Consider the following 15,793-nt stretch of genomic DNA (forward strand, 5'->3'; position numbering starts at 1 on the left):
ATAAACTCACACCAAACAAGAAAAAAGATTCAAGATTTGACAAATAAATTATGGTTTCATACACCTGTTAATTGTTATACAATTTCCATTGGGACATTGGCATATCAAGACCTGATGCTATAGAGTATGAAGGTCGAATTGCATGATTGGAGATCAATTTGATTGAGAAATGCTACTTCTAGAGAATATATTGTCCCGAACAGATCACGAGAGCACAATTATTATTGTAGCTGGGCCCATCCAATTTTACTTCCACCCACAACTTCCGTGATTTGTGTACAGAACCAGATTTTGATTGGTTGACAAGGATTTTGCGAGCACTTCATGAAGAATCCTCTCGCTATGAATAGCAGTCCTCAATTTCATTTCATACAAGTTGTGAAAAAACCACAGTGCACAATAGGATACTCTATACTTCCATTGTTGTCTGCTAAAAAGCAGCATATGAAGACTTAGAATTCTTAATACTCGACATCGGCTCTTTTCTTTCAATTACCATATTCTTAGCAATATCTTCCATGTTCTCAACTTCGTTTTGTTTTTTTTCCAACTTTGTACTTTTCTTTTGCTCAACAAGAACTCCAAATTTTTTTCATCCACCTTTTCTTTCTGTTTTGATTCCTTCTGTTTATTAGCATCTCTCACTCGCTGCATAAGCTTTTCTCTTTGCCGTAAAGCATTCATGTGATCCTCAACCACTTTTCTAGTCACGACAAAGTCTTCGAAAAGGTTCTCAATATAGGATGTCATTTTCTGGATGAAATTCGCAAGAAAAGGAGAAACTTTTTGAGGATTTTTTATTATTATTTTTATATAATTTAAGGACCAAGTACGAGAGAGTGATATACAGTGAACTAAATTGATGGTTTATAAATTGTTCAAAAATATAGGAAACATAACAAGCATAATAATAAGGTAAATTCTAAAATGGAGGTGCCAGTCTCATTATGGCATGATTTCCTTCAAGCGTATCATAATTTGAATCCAACTTCCGCTTCTTCTTGTTTACATTATCAATCTTCTCGCGGGTTTGTATGGTCATAGAGGCTACATTTTTAGCTTCTTCCAAAATTTCAGATCTCTTCTCCTTACATTTTGAGCAAGCATCCTCTAACTGTGACTTCTCCTGTAAAACCTTACGTGCTTTCTCCTCGAGCAAACGAATCTGTGCTTTGATATCTTCAATTTCAACATCCCTGGCCTTGATCTTATCCTCAGCGGCACTGATGGACTCGTCAAACTTCATTATCTTGTCTTTCGATGCTTGAAGCTTGGATATTGAATCTTTATGATCCACATTAAGTTGTTGAAGAGTAACATTGCTCAGTTTTCCTTCATCAATATTCACTGTAGCTTCTGTGAAGATTCTAGTGAAATCAGTAATACCGGAACTTTGTTTCTCAGAAAGCTCATTAGCTCTATAATTGAGTTTAACTAATAAAGCTTTCACCTCTTCTCCTAGAGTCACATCATTGGGTAAATGTTTCAATAAGTTTCTTGAAAATGCCAACTCCCTCAATTCATCAAGCAGCGTTTTGATACTCTCAGTTTCAGTAGCTTCTGCTTGTTCTGTAGATTGAGGAGTCTGTGAAGAATGACCAAGTTCACCAGATAAGAGTTTGTCCATGATTGCCAAAGGGTCTTCTTCAAGGATTCTCTTGTATTCAGAATAATCAATAGGAGAATATTCTGAATCCTTTGAAGAAGAAGGTTTACTTGAAGAACTCTCAGCAGCCATTGAGGTGTTTGGATTTAGTTTGTTAGTATAAGAATATGATGGAATTTGTAGATTCTTCACTAATGGTGGTGGTGATTGTTGAAGATGCTTAGTTTCCTGGTAATGATACAATCAACCATAAGTATCATTAAGGAATAAAGTAGTTTGCATTAAGAATGAAGGATTTTTCATGTCATTAAGGAATAAAGAAAAACCTCATCTGTCTTCGACTTGTTTGCTGAATTTAATCTTGTTGGAGAAATAGAAGGGTGCAATTCATCATCACCAGACGACTCATCTCTCTGTTAAAGGTAAGAAAAGTAAATGACAAGTTAAAAGGATACAAAAAATATATAAATATTTTTTCACATACAAAAATATATCTGTTTTTGCCATTATCTATAAAAACTTGTTTTAGTCCCTAAACCAGAAGATAGGCCGCACCTTACAGACCGGTTTTGTAAGGATGAGTTAGACCCAAATTCAACATTGATATTTATATGTTTTGATTTTATACTTTGGTCTTAAACCTCTAATTTGTATAGGGAAAAGACCTTAATAATTTGAAATTCAGCAACGAGGCAAGTACCATCCAGATAAAGACCATTTGTGATGGGCCAAATAGGTTACTCAACATACTTGGTGTATCTACTATCTCCTTGTAACTGATTTTCCCCATACAATACTTGTTGCAAGTGAATACTATAATTAAGCCTTTGTAACCTCCTTTTAATTTGAACTAATGAGAATAAATTTCAGAGTCTCTTGCATTCCATTTTATTCTCTCAATTCTGTTCATATTATTTGTTTTATTATGTTGTTCATGAATTTTTTTAATAAGTATGATGAAACCAAGTTCCAACCATGGATCGAACTCAGGTACTTCCAATAGAACCCGAATACTTCTATCGATTCGACATTAGCAGAACGCTCCTTAACCAATTGAGTCCCAAAAGTTGGTTTTAATGTTTTGATATTAGTATATGTAAAATTTGTTCATGTTGGTTTTAATTCTTGTAATGTATGAACTATATTAATTTTAGGACTAAACTTAGATAAAGCGCTATCCATATTGTTCTAATTATTCCTCTCAAGAAGACATTTTTTCACACCCTTTCAGAATTGTTCCTCACATAAAGGTTAACTCCAACATAAACAAAACAACAAAGATTAAAACAAAACAACAATGATCAAGGTTATAGTAATAAGACAATATTTGAAAAGAGTAAGATGATGTGATTGTGATATTAAGAGGTCAAACACGTAAGTATTACCTTAATTTCTTTACTGCGAGACGATTCTACATCAGAACCTCCTCCAGTATAATCCTCCACCTTCTCAAATTGTTCTTGTTTAAAGGATGAAGTTTCAGTTTCCTCTCCAGACTTCGTAGAACTCTCATGAACAATCTTAAGTTTCATCATTTCTTTGGAATTATCATCATCGTCCAATTTTTCTTTCTCTTGAGGATTTTCATGTGACTGAGTATCATTGGAGACTAAAGAAAAAGAAATGGTGAGGTTGGCAAAGAAAAAATCGACTATCTTAAAGATTTAAAAGTTTTCATATCAATGTTTATTTCAAGTTTCAAACAGGCAATTGCGATTCATCAAAAAAGAAAGCATGCAACTGTAATTAATAAAAGTGGTTATGTGCATAATAATAGTTGTAAAGGTAACTCTACTCTCTGAGATGATTGTAAAACTTGACGATGAAGACAAATGAAATAAACCAATCTATATAATGTTTTAATATATAAATTTTTATAAAATGTTGTATCTTCATCTGGTTTCACTCAAATTGAATTTGAAGGGGAAGAAATATTGGAATTAGTATTGAATTGAATAAAATGAGATGGACTATATTAAAATATTAACAAGAAAAGTAAGATATCATATAACATGTGCAAAAGAGAGCAAAAAGTTTCGTACCAATTAAACATTCATATGAACTGTGACAATTTTCATTTAAGTCCAATTGTTGGTTCTGTATGTCAGTACATTCCTTCTCGTCATCTCCGTCGTCATAGCCTTCACCTGATCTTGATTCAAATTGAATTTCCTCATACAACTCTAATTCTAATTCCTTGTCTAAATTCCCTGTACCTAAAACCCTCCGACTTTCAGAGTAGTAAATTGGACAAACTCCACACTCTTTGATACTTAAGAGGCCATCAAGTTCTCTCCCGCTGCTTGTATAAGTTTTAATGCAGAATTTGAAAGAAATCTTTCTTCCAATACTGCTGAGTATGCTGTCATAATGGTATGGATCATACCATACAAAAATATGATCCATGTTCAAATTTGTAATCGGTTTATGATCCCACTTAGACTTATATCCCACCTCCCTGCTTCCATCTTCCGTATAGCATTGACATCGCATTCCAACAAAGTATCCATGCTGTTGTGTTCTTTTCGATGGAGAAACAACAACTGCAAAAATACAGCCCAATGATTTGGAAATGTTGACAGTTATGGAGGAAGATGTGGTTGATCGGTGTTTGAACTCTCTTGGAACTCTGCGTCCTGGCAGACAAACCTCGGCTCTGTTATAATTGAAGCTGTGGGTTTGGAATCTGTACTTTCTGACTAATACATTGTGAAAGGCAGCACTTTTCATTGTTAACACGGCATCTTCCGTAATGCAGTCAAGCGAGGGTCCATCCAATTCCAGCATAATGCTATTCTTAAACGAAATGTATTTTTTTTGGCCAATCATGTTTATTGAAAAGGTCTTCAAAGTGGATACTGTTATTAAGGAAGTGCAGTTGTCGGCCTGAAACTCTTTGATGCTTAAAGGAAGTTCTGGAAGACAACGAAGCTTACTGCAATTGTCTAAAGACTGAATTTCTAGCTCTGAGAGGTACTTGATGCTAGCAGGCAACTCCTCCACACTGCTTCCATCCAGTCTTAATTCATGCAATGATTCTAAGGAACTAATGTTTGCAGGGAGTTCAATCAAATTACAACAGTCTTTCAAGTGTAGTAATCTCAATAATGTCAGACCGTCAAAAAGGGCTTCTAACTTTGATTTAGTAACAACATTGCACTTAGAAACCCGAAGTTCAGTAAGTGATCTCAAGTGAGACAATTCAATCGGTAGATTTGTTAGATTTAAGTCTTCTAGATTCAACCAAATAAGGTTGTTCATGTCACCGAGTGATGGGTGCAATATTTTGATTCCAGTTTTACTTAAATCCAACCTATTTATTGAATCTGAGGACAACGAAAATTCCTTCAGACTCTTGCAGCCTTTGACACTGAAGTATTTTAGAGATGTTAAATGCTTCTCACCCATAAGACTTTCCAGTTTTATGCACCTATCCAGTAGCAAAGTATCAAGTGTGTCCTTAGAAAAAGCAGAAGGTTGAAGTTCACATAATTCTTCACAACCGGAAAGGCGCAACTGTTTGAGTTTCAACGCCCCAGACAAATCAGGGAGGCTGCGGAACTTCTTGCATTCACTTAGGTCGATTACCTCTAAATTCACAACTTCCTGTACCAATTCAAAAGGACACGTCAAAGGTTATTAATATTCGCATATTTTTATTTAAACTAGTCTGCCAAGCATCCATTCATTTTCACACCATGCAAGAGAAGAAAACACAGCTGCATGTGACTCACATTATTTAATCATTTACTAATGTTCATTTGCATAAAAAACAAAGAAAGAATCCCATAATTCAGATGAATTGGTTTAAGTACACACACGCACCTGCATCCCGTGCCAAAGATGTTCAATGTTACTGTGCGGCAAGCAAATCTGAATCAGCTGCTCAGCATGAAAAGGCTCTGGAAGAGACTTCAGGGGATACCCATTCCACTCAAGGTATTTCAATTTGTCAAAAAATGGCATAATATTTTCAGGAAGATGCACAGTGCCCAATTTCTTCTTACCATTGGGGATGTGGAATTTAAGAAATCTTAATTTTGTCATCAATTTGAATGTGTCAGCTTGAACATGTATATCTACTTTTTGAGACAAATCAAATATTATTCCTTCAATTGCATCACTCCCCTGATAAATTTAAAGAAGTCACTACTTTACCACGACAAATCAACAGTAATATTTTATTTAGAAAATGTTAACAGTCGATACCTTGTTATTTCCAAGTACATCACAAATGTCTGTAGCATCCCTCAGTCGGCTACACTTTCCTCGGTCATTATATTCTTCTCGAACTATATCCAAGGCCATCTTTTGTAGTAGGTCATGCATTTGTATTCTGTCATTGTTTGAAATGGTTATAAGAGCTTTGTCTTCAAGGATTTTTATCCCACTAGTTGCATTGTAACCATAGGCATCTAGTATCCTTGTGACAATATCTTTGTTTTCACCTTTGAAAAAGAATGCAATGTCTAGAAACATTTCCTTCTCTCGCCATGATAATCCATTATAACTTGCTCTTAGCACTTTTTGAATTTCGTGAAAGGCTCCCCCCTTTTTCACATAATCATTCAACTCGGATTCCCAGAATTCTGGTTCTCTGGAATGAAAATGTGAACCCAAAACTTGTAAAGCTAATGGAACGCCTCCTGCGCATTTAACTGCCCTTTCAGAGAGTCGCTCGTAACCCTTTAAAGGGTGGGCTTTCTTGAAGGCTCTTAAGCTAAAAAGATTTAGAGAGTCTTTAAGCTTCCATGTTTTGACCTCATATATCTCATCAACTTTTCCACTAAGCGTATGCCTGTCTCGTGTTGTGATAATGATTCTGCTGTCAGGTCCTAGGTCACCAAGTACTCGACACAAATCATCTAACTGTGTAGCATTATCAACATCATCAAGTACAATGAAAACTTTTTTGCGAAAGAGCCTCGTTTTGATGAATGTGTGAAGTCCATGAACATCAGATGCTGTAATTTTCTGCTTCAGTAGCTCACTAAGAAGCTTATTACGAACATATATTTGTCCGAACTTTTCTGATTCTTCATTTATCTTTTCCAAGAAGCATACATTATCATAATAGGGAAAGTTCTTGGCAAACATCTGTTTTGCTATGGTTGTCTTTCCTATTCCACTCATGCCCCAAATTCCAACTCTTGGTATTGTTTTCAGTAATAATTCAATATGTTCAATGTTCTTATCAACTTTAACAAGGTCTCTCAGTTCATTAGGATACATGAGGGACAATTTCTGCAAAACATCTTCCACAATATTGTCGATGACTTGAGAATCGTCCCTAAATAAATAAATAATGAATAAACAAATTAAACTTAAAGAAAAATTTCAGTTTTGTAAGTAATTACAATATATAATCTCAAAAAAATAAAAATTAGAAGTTATAAATGAATCTGGAGTAAGAGCCTACAAGGTCAATAAGATATGTTTATGTGAGAATACCATCACCAAAATATCTACAATTTGTTAAAATTCCACCAACAATATTCAGATAATCAACTTCAAAAGCCTTAGCAACGATCAACGTCAAAAACCTTAGCACAGATTTAAGGAGCATAGTTTGCCATAATAAGTAAGTAATTGAAACATCCGTTAAAATATCAACCTGGTTGGGCACAGTGTGTAATGAGTCAAGTGGAAGGGGTAATATAGGAAAGGGTTTTGTGGTGGCAGTGGTTTGAATGCCGGACCTTGCATATATTATACATTGTTTGTTCCTACCAACTGAGCTAAACTCAACTCCACGAGAACAAGAAAGAGTTTGTCTAACATGTGTAACATTGCTGATGTTAAAGCAACTAAAAACTTATGTATTTATTATAAATTGTACAAGTTCTAATGTAAAATTACTATTTTAAATTTCCTAATATGTGCAAATCAAGAAATATGAAGGAATGGATTTATATAAAGGGTACGCTAACATGTGGCATAAAGGCACAAGTTAGCATTTCCCTTGTGTAAATAGGAGAAAGTCAAGGAAATAAGACAGGAAATATATGATATGTAATTTCTTCTATCTCTAGCTCTCTGATTCTTTCACTCTTATGCTTTTCATATAGTTCTTCTATTTTTTTTAACAATATAGTTCTTCTTCTATTTGTCTTTTACTAGTAAATTGGTAGATATTCCTCCTTTGTTTATACACTGGGAGTTGGATTCATCGTTCATATTCAGTGCAATAGCAACAATTGTCTTTATTATAATTTGATCCATTACACACAGCCCTAAATCAATAGAATTTAGGAATAAAATTAAAAAGATAAATAATTTAGTCATATCATTTAATATTATTTATATTTTAAACTTTATCATCGATGTTTGTTGCTCAAATAAATTTTATTTATGGTTGTGTTTATGCAAGACTTGTTCTTTCAACAGGTATTGTTAAAAACAATAATAGAAGACGTTATATAAAACGACGAATAATTAAGAAAGATAGCTAATTTATGTTTTCAACATAATATTTATTGTTGATCGAAAAAAAATATACAAAATAAATTGGGGTATGTTGGTAAAAAAAATGACTACAGTACTTAAAAATACTTAATAGGTCTTATAAAAAAGGATAAAAGAAATTCTCAAAAGAGTCTTATAAGAACAGTACTTAAAAATACCTAATAGGTCTTATAAAAAAGGATAAAAGAAATTCTCAAAAGAGTCTTATAAAAATATAGATAGTAGCATGTATGTGGATATTAAATGTGAGTTGCTTGTAATAAAAAGGTACATAATAATATCCTAATAAATAAATAAAAAAACTATATCAGATTAATATTATAAGAAGAAAAAAAACTACTTCTTAAATCTATTGAATAATTAATGTTTTTGGTATATGATGTTCGAAATTCATGAATTATTAAATGAATATAAAAATAACTTTTTGATTATAATAATTACTGGAGGGAGTGATGGTCAAGTAAGATAATAATAGTCATACCTAGAGCTGTCAAAATGGATCGGGCCATACGGGCCGGACCGAAAAGTCCAAATAAAACGTAGGATTTAGGCCGAATAATTGCAGCCCGGATTCTTCCAGGGCTTTTTAGCCCGGCCCGTAAAAACCCGTAACCCTTTCGGACTAGCCCGTTTGGGCTAAGGGCAGCCCGCATAAACTTAGGGAATGTATACTTTTTAACCATAAAACATGAAATTCACTTATGATTTTTGGATATTTTCTTTGTTTTGGCGTCGTGTTATCTAATCTTTCTTCTCATTTTTTTTGTTTAATTTTTTATTTTCATTTGATTAATTTGCCAAATGTTAGCTACTGCCAATTCATTAAATGTTACAGGGACTTAGCATTTCTCTTCTCGTTGGTACTCCTTTTTGGAATGATTGCTATAAATATTAATTTGGAAGCCAATAATCAGTTAGTAGTTGGTACACTTTAACTTTCTAAACACACAGCCATTGTCTTCCTATAACTGAGTTATGTATTCTTCATCCATCCATACGTAATCATCCACCTGTGTGTTTGCTTATTATTGATTTATGCGGTTTTACTTATTTTTTTGTTTTTTCTTATTATTAATTAGCTTCTACAAGTCCTTCAATGATTAAAAAAAAAAAAAAGTATTTGCGGGCTGGCCCGTTAGCCCGGGAGCCTGTATAGGGCCGGGCTCGGGCTCTATTATTTCATCCCGTATTTAAATCGGGCTTTTCAGCCCGACCCTAAAAAGCCCGCAGCCCGTTCGGGCCGGCCCGAAAAGGGCCCCGTAGCCCGTTTTGACAGCTCTATCATGCCCTTGAGCGGTGGCGGAGCACCACTTGGGTTGAGGTGGGCCACGGCCCACCCCCAATTATTTTTATTTGTTTTATATATGTGTAATTACAAATATACTTAGGCCCTGTTTGGATAAACAGCTTATATAGATGCTTATGGCATTAGGGCTTATAACATTAGAGCTTACGTCATAAGCTCTTATACTTAATAAGCTATTTATGTTTGGATATGTACACTAAAAAGTACTTACATAAATTGAAGTGTTTGGATCTACATTACATAAGCAATTATCGAAATTTTAAATATTTTTAATTTAACAAAAAAATCAAAAAATCGAACCGCAAAAATCAAAGATAATAGTGTAAAGTTTGTTACCAAAAAAAGACAAGTTAAGTTTGTTTTATTTATTCAGTTTCATTTTGTTACGTAACAAAAAAATAAAAAAAATCTTCCTTCAAAAAAAAAATATCTTAGTTATGTGTGTTACTTTGGTAAGATAAGTATATAGCAATTTTGTTGCTCATGCACGCCAAAGATAACTAACATTATAATTAAAATATATTTTTGTTTCTAAAAACAAAAGCAAAAAAATTAAAATATATGTTTTGAAAAAGTGGATCCAGAGAGAATCGAAGGAGGTTACATAAATTCATAAGCTCCTTGTTAAGCTGGAGGGTAAGCTGAAAATTTATGCTTATTAAAATATGGCATAAGCAGCTTATGAAACTATGATAAGCTATTTTTATTTATTTACCCAAACACTGTTAAAAAGGCATATGGGAGTAGATAAGCCCATATAAGCTCAAAATAAGTCAATCCAAACGGGGCCTTACTTTAAGAACAAATATGTTTTTGGATCTCATCAAATGGTTGATATTTCATTTATTTGAGAAGTGTATAATACGTTAATTTTGAGACATTAATTCTAAATATAGCATGAATATTTATATTGAAACTTGGAAGAGAAGTTAGTGTAAGTATTAGTTTTGATTCTATTTTTTATGTTTTTTTTTTTGGGTTACCTATTTTATATGTTTTCAAGTATTTGGAATGCGTAGATAATTATTTAAATTTTTAATATATGTTTTTAAATTTTTTATTTTCAACTTTATATTTAACACACACTACAACATAAATTTTATTTTATATATCATAGTTCATTTTGGTGGCCCACCTTAAAAAAAAAAAAAATTGGCTCCGCCACTGCCCTGTAAATATGCATCTCAACAAATATATGTTATATGTTCATTAAAAGGAAAATATCCTACTATTTTTCTTTTTATGGTCAAAGTATTTTTACCCCTGCGCCCCTTGGGATGTATCTATCATCAAGTATTTCAACCACATAAATAGTGTATTTTCATCATTAAACCTAAGACTTGATGCTACTCAAGTGTGCGTTGAGTTTCCACCATTGATCATCAATTAAATATGGGCTTATACCACATCAATTATAATATTTTCAATGTGTTCAACAAGATATTCGAAGACATCATATCATTGTCAAACAAATTATTGCAAGATTTGGTATTATTTTCTATAGAATTTTGTTCACTTTCAATAATGTGATTTGGAAATTCGTCTTACAAATCATATTCATCGCGAGTATGTATAACATAAGAATAAGAATTAAAACCCTTCCAAAAAAACAAAAAAAAAGAAATTAACTCATGACTATGACTATGAGTTTAGAGGAGTATTATTAAATTAAATACATACCGATATTTGCGAGAGTCCCATCCAGATATATTGGCAGCCATCTTGAGAGCAGCTCTCCACTCGGACACTCTATCAACATAAGATATGCTGTTGACGAGATCTCTCTCATATCTTGCAAATGCCATCTCGTAACTCTCTTTCTGATGACGAACATGTGATGGATCTATGTTATAGAACACAGGTATAACAACCTGCCCAAAAAGTTCTCTGCAATGGAGTATTTGCAGGAGTTCATCCAAACACCACTTTGAAGTTGCATAGTCTTTTGAGAAAACTACAATAGACATATGCGAGTCTTTGATTGCTTCGGCAAGAGCAGGTCCAACCTCATCTCCTTTAACAAGACTATAATCAATGTATGATTCGATACTTCTATCGGTAAGAGCTCGATGAAGCTGGGCAGTGAAGTTTGTACGTGTATCCTCTCCCCTAAAACTAATGAATACATCATACTTTTTGTGAGAGATACGCATATCTCAGGATAATAATCAACTAGTTTTGACCACACTTTCTTTTAGGTTCTCTTTGGTTCAAATTAAACCACGAAAAGATAGATTATAAGAGAGTGGAGGGGTTTATGCAGATGGTAACAGATGCTTAGATCTATCAGAGTTTTGATATAAAGAGTTGTGTTGGGTACCAATAAGCAAAATAACTCCAAATTTAAATTTGCTTTACAAGATATTTTAGAAAATGATACAACATGATTAGATGAGATACCTGCTTCACCAAACTTATTAAAAGAGTATTACCCAAGAGAACATGGAAGAGATGATAAGAGTCTCTTCCGACCTAACCACATATCATTTTATTTTATTTTTTTGAAAGAAAGGTGGTCTTAAATCTCTTAAGGGAGAATTTTAATGTCTATGATAGTCCTATTTGACTTAGAAGAATTCATCGCTGCATGTATACATGGAAAATAATCTCTTTACACCAAAATAAAGAGTAAAATAAAGCACAGACCCTTTTCTTTCGATGTTTTTTGAGTTAATAGTCTTTTACTCCTATGAAATATATGTAATATAGAGCACTTTTGATTTGTCTCCATAAAAAAAATTGAATTTGATTTTTGTAAAATAAAGATTCTTCATAATTGCCCCTTAAGCTCTTTGATTCAGCAGAATCTAAGATATTTTTTTAAAGCTAAAATATGGTTTTAGTCCTTGCAAATATGCCTCGTTTTGGTTTTAGTCCTTGTAAAAAAAAAATTGTTTTTGGTCCCTGCAAAATTTTTTGTTTTTGAAAATAGTTCCTGGAGGGACTATTTTCAAAAACAAAAAATTTTGCAGGGACCAAAAACTACAAAATTGGTTCAGTTATAATGTGCCACGTATGCAAATCATCACAAAAGTGGGGTCAGGGACTATTTTCAAAAACAAAAAAATTTGCAGGGACCAAAAACAAAATTTTTATTTTACAGGGACTAAAACCAAAACGATGCATATTTGCAGGGACTAAAACCATATTTTAGCTTTTTTTAATTGTCAAAGATAGACAAACATGTGGGTCCCACAAGTTTTTTTAAATCGTGTACATGTGAAAAGAAAGATCAACAAAAGAAGCTGGTTAGTTTCACTCGTTAGTCAACGCTTCTGTTGTGGTGTTGACTGCATCATCATATCATATATATATTATCCACCACCCAATTTGAAGAAGAGGGAGAAGAAAATAGTAGAACTAGATGTAGAAGTTTTGTAAGGGTCATTGATTGTATATGCCTTGTAGCCCCATGCATCTTTTGACTTTATATCAATGATCTTGCAAGTTGAGGATGGAGGTGTTGTAACATGTAAATGTTAAAGTCTCGCCATGGATGTAAAAATTGAGGTTGAGTAAAATATAAGTGAGAATATGGTGTATAATCTCACTTATGTAGTTATTTTTACGCGTGAGGTTCTTCATTATGGTAGAGTTATGTTTCGAGTGTACTTATATATAAATTAGATGACTCATAAATTTAGCGATTAAAGTTTTGAATAAAGATATAATGTTAAATCTCATTTGTGTTAAAAAATTGAAGGGTCTGCTAAAAAATATTAAGTGTATAAATAAATATAGCAACTATACATCCTAAATCAATTATCTATTCCCTTTCAAACAAAAAATCAATTATCTATTCATCTCCATTCATTTTATAATTTCTTGTTTCCTCTTATCAGTCAAATTAATTGATTTAATGGATCTGGAATTGTTGGAACACTGGTGAAAATTGATTTCTTTTTCCTTTTTAAGAGCTTCATGAAGCTTGCCCGTGAAATTTTTCCTTGTGCCTTCACCCCTAAAGTTAATGAATACATTGTATTTCTTTCTTGTTGAGTTAGATATTTAAGGATGCGTTTGTTTCAATTTTTTTAAAAAAAAAAATAGATTTTATATTAAAAGAATCTATAGATTGTTTTTAGAGATTTTAAAAAAAAAATCTGAAGTTATTTTTGTTTGTCTACTATCCATAAAAAAAAAAAAATTTCTTCTAAAAAATGATCGTTTTGACTTGTACATGTGTTACCTCCTTGTAGTTGAAAAAAAATAAATTTTGAAAAAAGCTAATCCTAAAAGCTTTTCATTTTATGATCAAAATAGATTTTTTTGATAAAATAATTTTTCTAAAAATCCTAATCAAACACTTAAAAATGAAAAAAGTTATTTTTTTTAAGGAAAATTTTTTATTTTTTTTGAAAAAAATCTTAAACAAACGGAGCCTAATTTAGTTCTAAACCATTTGCAATAGAGCACCCCGAATTAGATGCTTAAGTGGGTCTCATATGTCCACATCACTTATTTTACGGTAATATTTAATAAGCATCAATTTTCTACAACCCAGCACCTTAAAAGAAATTATTAAATAGGTCCCACAAATAATTCTATATCATTAAATTTCAACAAAATTTATTTATTTTATTAAGATTTATTAAATAGGACCCGCGAAAAATGAAGAAAGAGAGAGGGTGCTTCCAAGCCATCCTTCTCCATAGACACCCATATATTATACTTCACAATGGAGATGCTTATTAATATGGTGTTAAATAGGTGAAGCACCCACCATTGTGGATGGTCTAAGTAATCAATTAGCTATCTCAAGTGCAAAATGGATCGAACAGAATATGAATTTTTTGTTTATTTAGTGAAAACAGAACATGTATGTATGTGTGTGTGTGTGTGTGTGTGTATATATATATATATATATATATATATATATATATATATATATATATATATGGGGTAATGTTAACCATTGCCTCGGACACTGGTTAAGAAATCAAATGTAGTAATATATAGGGCTGTTAACTTACACCCATTTAAAAACACTAAGTGTAAATTAGCAAGCTGCATCCACCTAAGATCATTAAGGTGTAAGTTAGCAACTTACACCCACTTGAATATTTTTACTCATTTTTGTAAGTTTTATCTAATTGTTTACACCTATCTCACAAATTTACGGGTAAAGATCATCTCCATTTATAAAAATAAATGGAAGATGCAATTTAGAAAGAGATAGACAGAAAAAAATAAGCGGTGAATCCTATCATTAAGTGGATCCCACTATCATTAATTATTTTTTACTTTTTGTATGTATTTATCTTTTCAAATGGAACAAATAGAGAGGATTCTAATTCCAAATTTACACCCACTTCCATCATTTCAAATATTGTTTTCTTAAAAATTTGTCACACCTTGTACTAAAAAAAACATGAAAGATAGCGCAAACATTTGTTTCCTTAGCAATCGAAAAACATTAATGAAATTTACCCTTTGCATATAACATATTTAGATGAATTAAATTGAACTTTTAGTAAAAAGCAAATGAACGTAGCTTGTTAATTTACACCTTAACATTTTTAGATAGGTTTAAATTAGCAGCCTCTGTATATATATATATATATATACCGCTTCAAGGCCATCATATATCATAAGCTCACATCTTAAATCTATCACATGCTTGAGCTAAAACAATTTGCATTAAAATATATTGGTACATTATTATTATACTTCAATTTGGACGCAAAGACTTAGAGTCGTCTCTTAAAATTTATCATAATAACAAAGTTAATGAAAATTTATAATTAATAAGAAAAATCACCTTTTTTTAAGAAAAATATTGTATTTTAACTACAACCACCCTTATGTTTACTTTTTTCGCATAACAACCATCATTTCTTTAATCTCCGAAGGAGACAACACAATATTTTACTTTTGAAAAGAGACAAGGGAGAAAGATTAAAAAAATTAATTTTAGGTTGTCATCATTTATTATATGCTTAGTGGTTATACCCTTCTTTTGGAATGTCGTTTTTTGGTTTGCTATGGCATTTTGTGCGTAATTGGCTTGGCTTCTCTTAAGTTGATCTCGTTGCTACATCAGATCAATTCGTTCAGTTTGGTAATTTAGCAGGTGTTGCTAAATTGTGGTGTTCATTTATGCTTTTAGAATGGTTTTCTTATACTTGGGTAATTTGAAAGAAAAAGAACAACAAGATTTTTAATCACAAAAAAAGCACGGCTCTTCAACTTCTGAATAATATTAGGCAGCTTTCTTTTTGGAGATTGAAGGCAAGATTTACGACATTGCTTTTAGTTATCATAGTTGGTGGCATAGTCCTCTTTAAGTGTTCGGGTATTGGTTAATTAACTTGTTTTTTCCTTTTCTTTTATGTTTGAATTATTGTTACTGTAACTTTTGTATTTTACTCTGGAACGCCTTAATAAGGAAATTATCTATTTAAAGCATGTGATTT

At 32.2% G+C, this 15,793-nt stretch overlaps 1 protein-coding gene across 1 annotated transcript; it reads right to left on the reverse strand.

The window, feature by feature from the left end:
• Positions 1–783: 783 nt before the first annotated feature.
• LOC11418911 (disease resistance-like protein DSC1) lies at positions 784–11,928 on the reverse strand. The gene is made up of 7 exons (XM_003627101.4): positions 11,058–11,928; positions 5,816–6,896; positions 5,432–5,734; positions 3,649–5,212; positions 2,992–3,215; positions 1,933–2,019; positions 784–1,834 (listed from the first exon to the last, which is right to left on the reverse strand). The coding sequence occupies exons 1-7, from the start codon at positions 11,528–11,530 to the stop codon at positions 923–925; spliced, it is 4,644 nt and encodes a 1,547-aa protein (XP_003627149.2). The 5' UTR covers positions 11,531–11,928; the 3' UTR covers positions 784–922.
• Between the last annotated feature and the right edge of the window lie 3,865 nt (positions 11,929–15,793).

Source organism: Medicago truncatula, chromosome 8 (genome assembly GCF_003473485.1).
Source record: "Medicago truncatula cultivar Jemalong A17 chromosome 8, MtrunA17r5.0-ANR, whole genome shotgun sequence".
Classification (NCBI taxonomy): Eukaryota; Viridiplantae; Streptophyta; class Magnoliopsida; order Fabales; family Fabaceae; genus Medicago; species Medicago truncatula.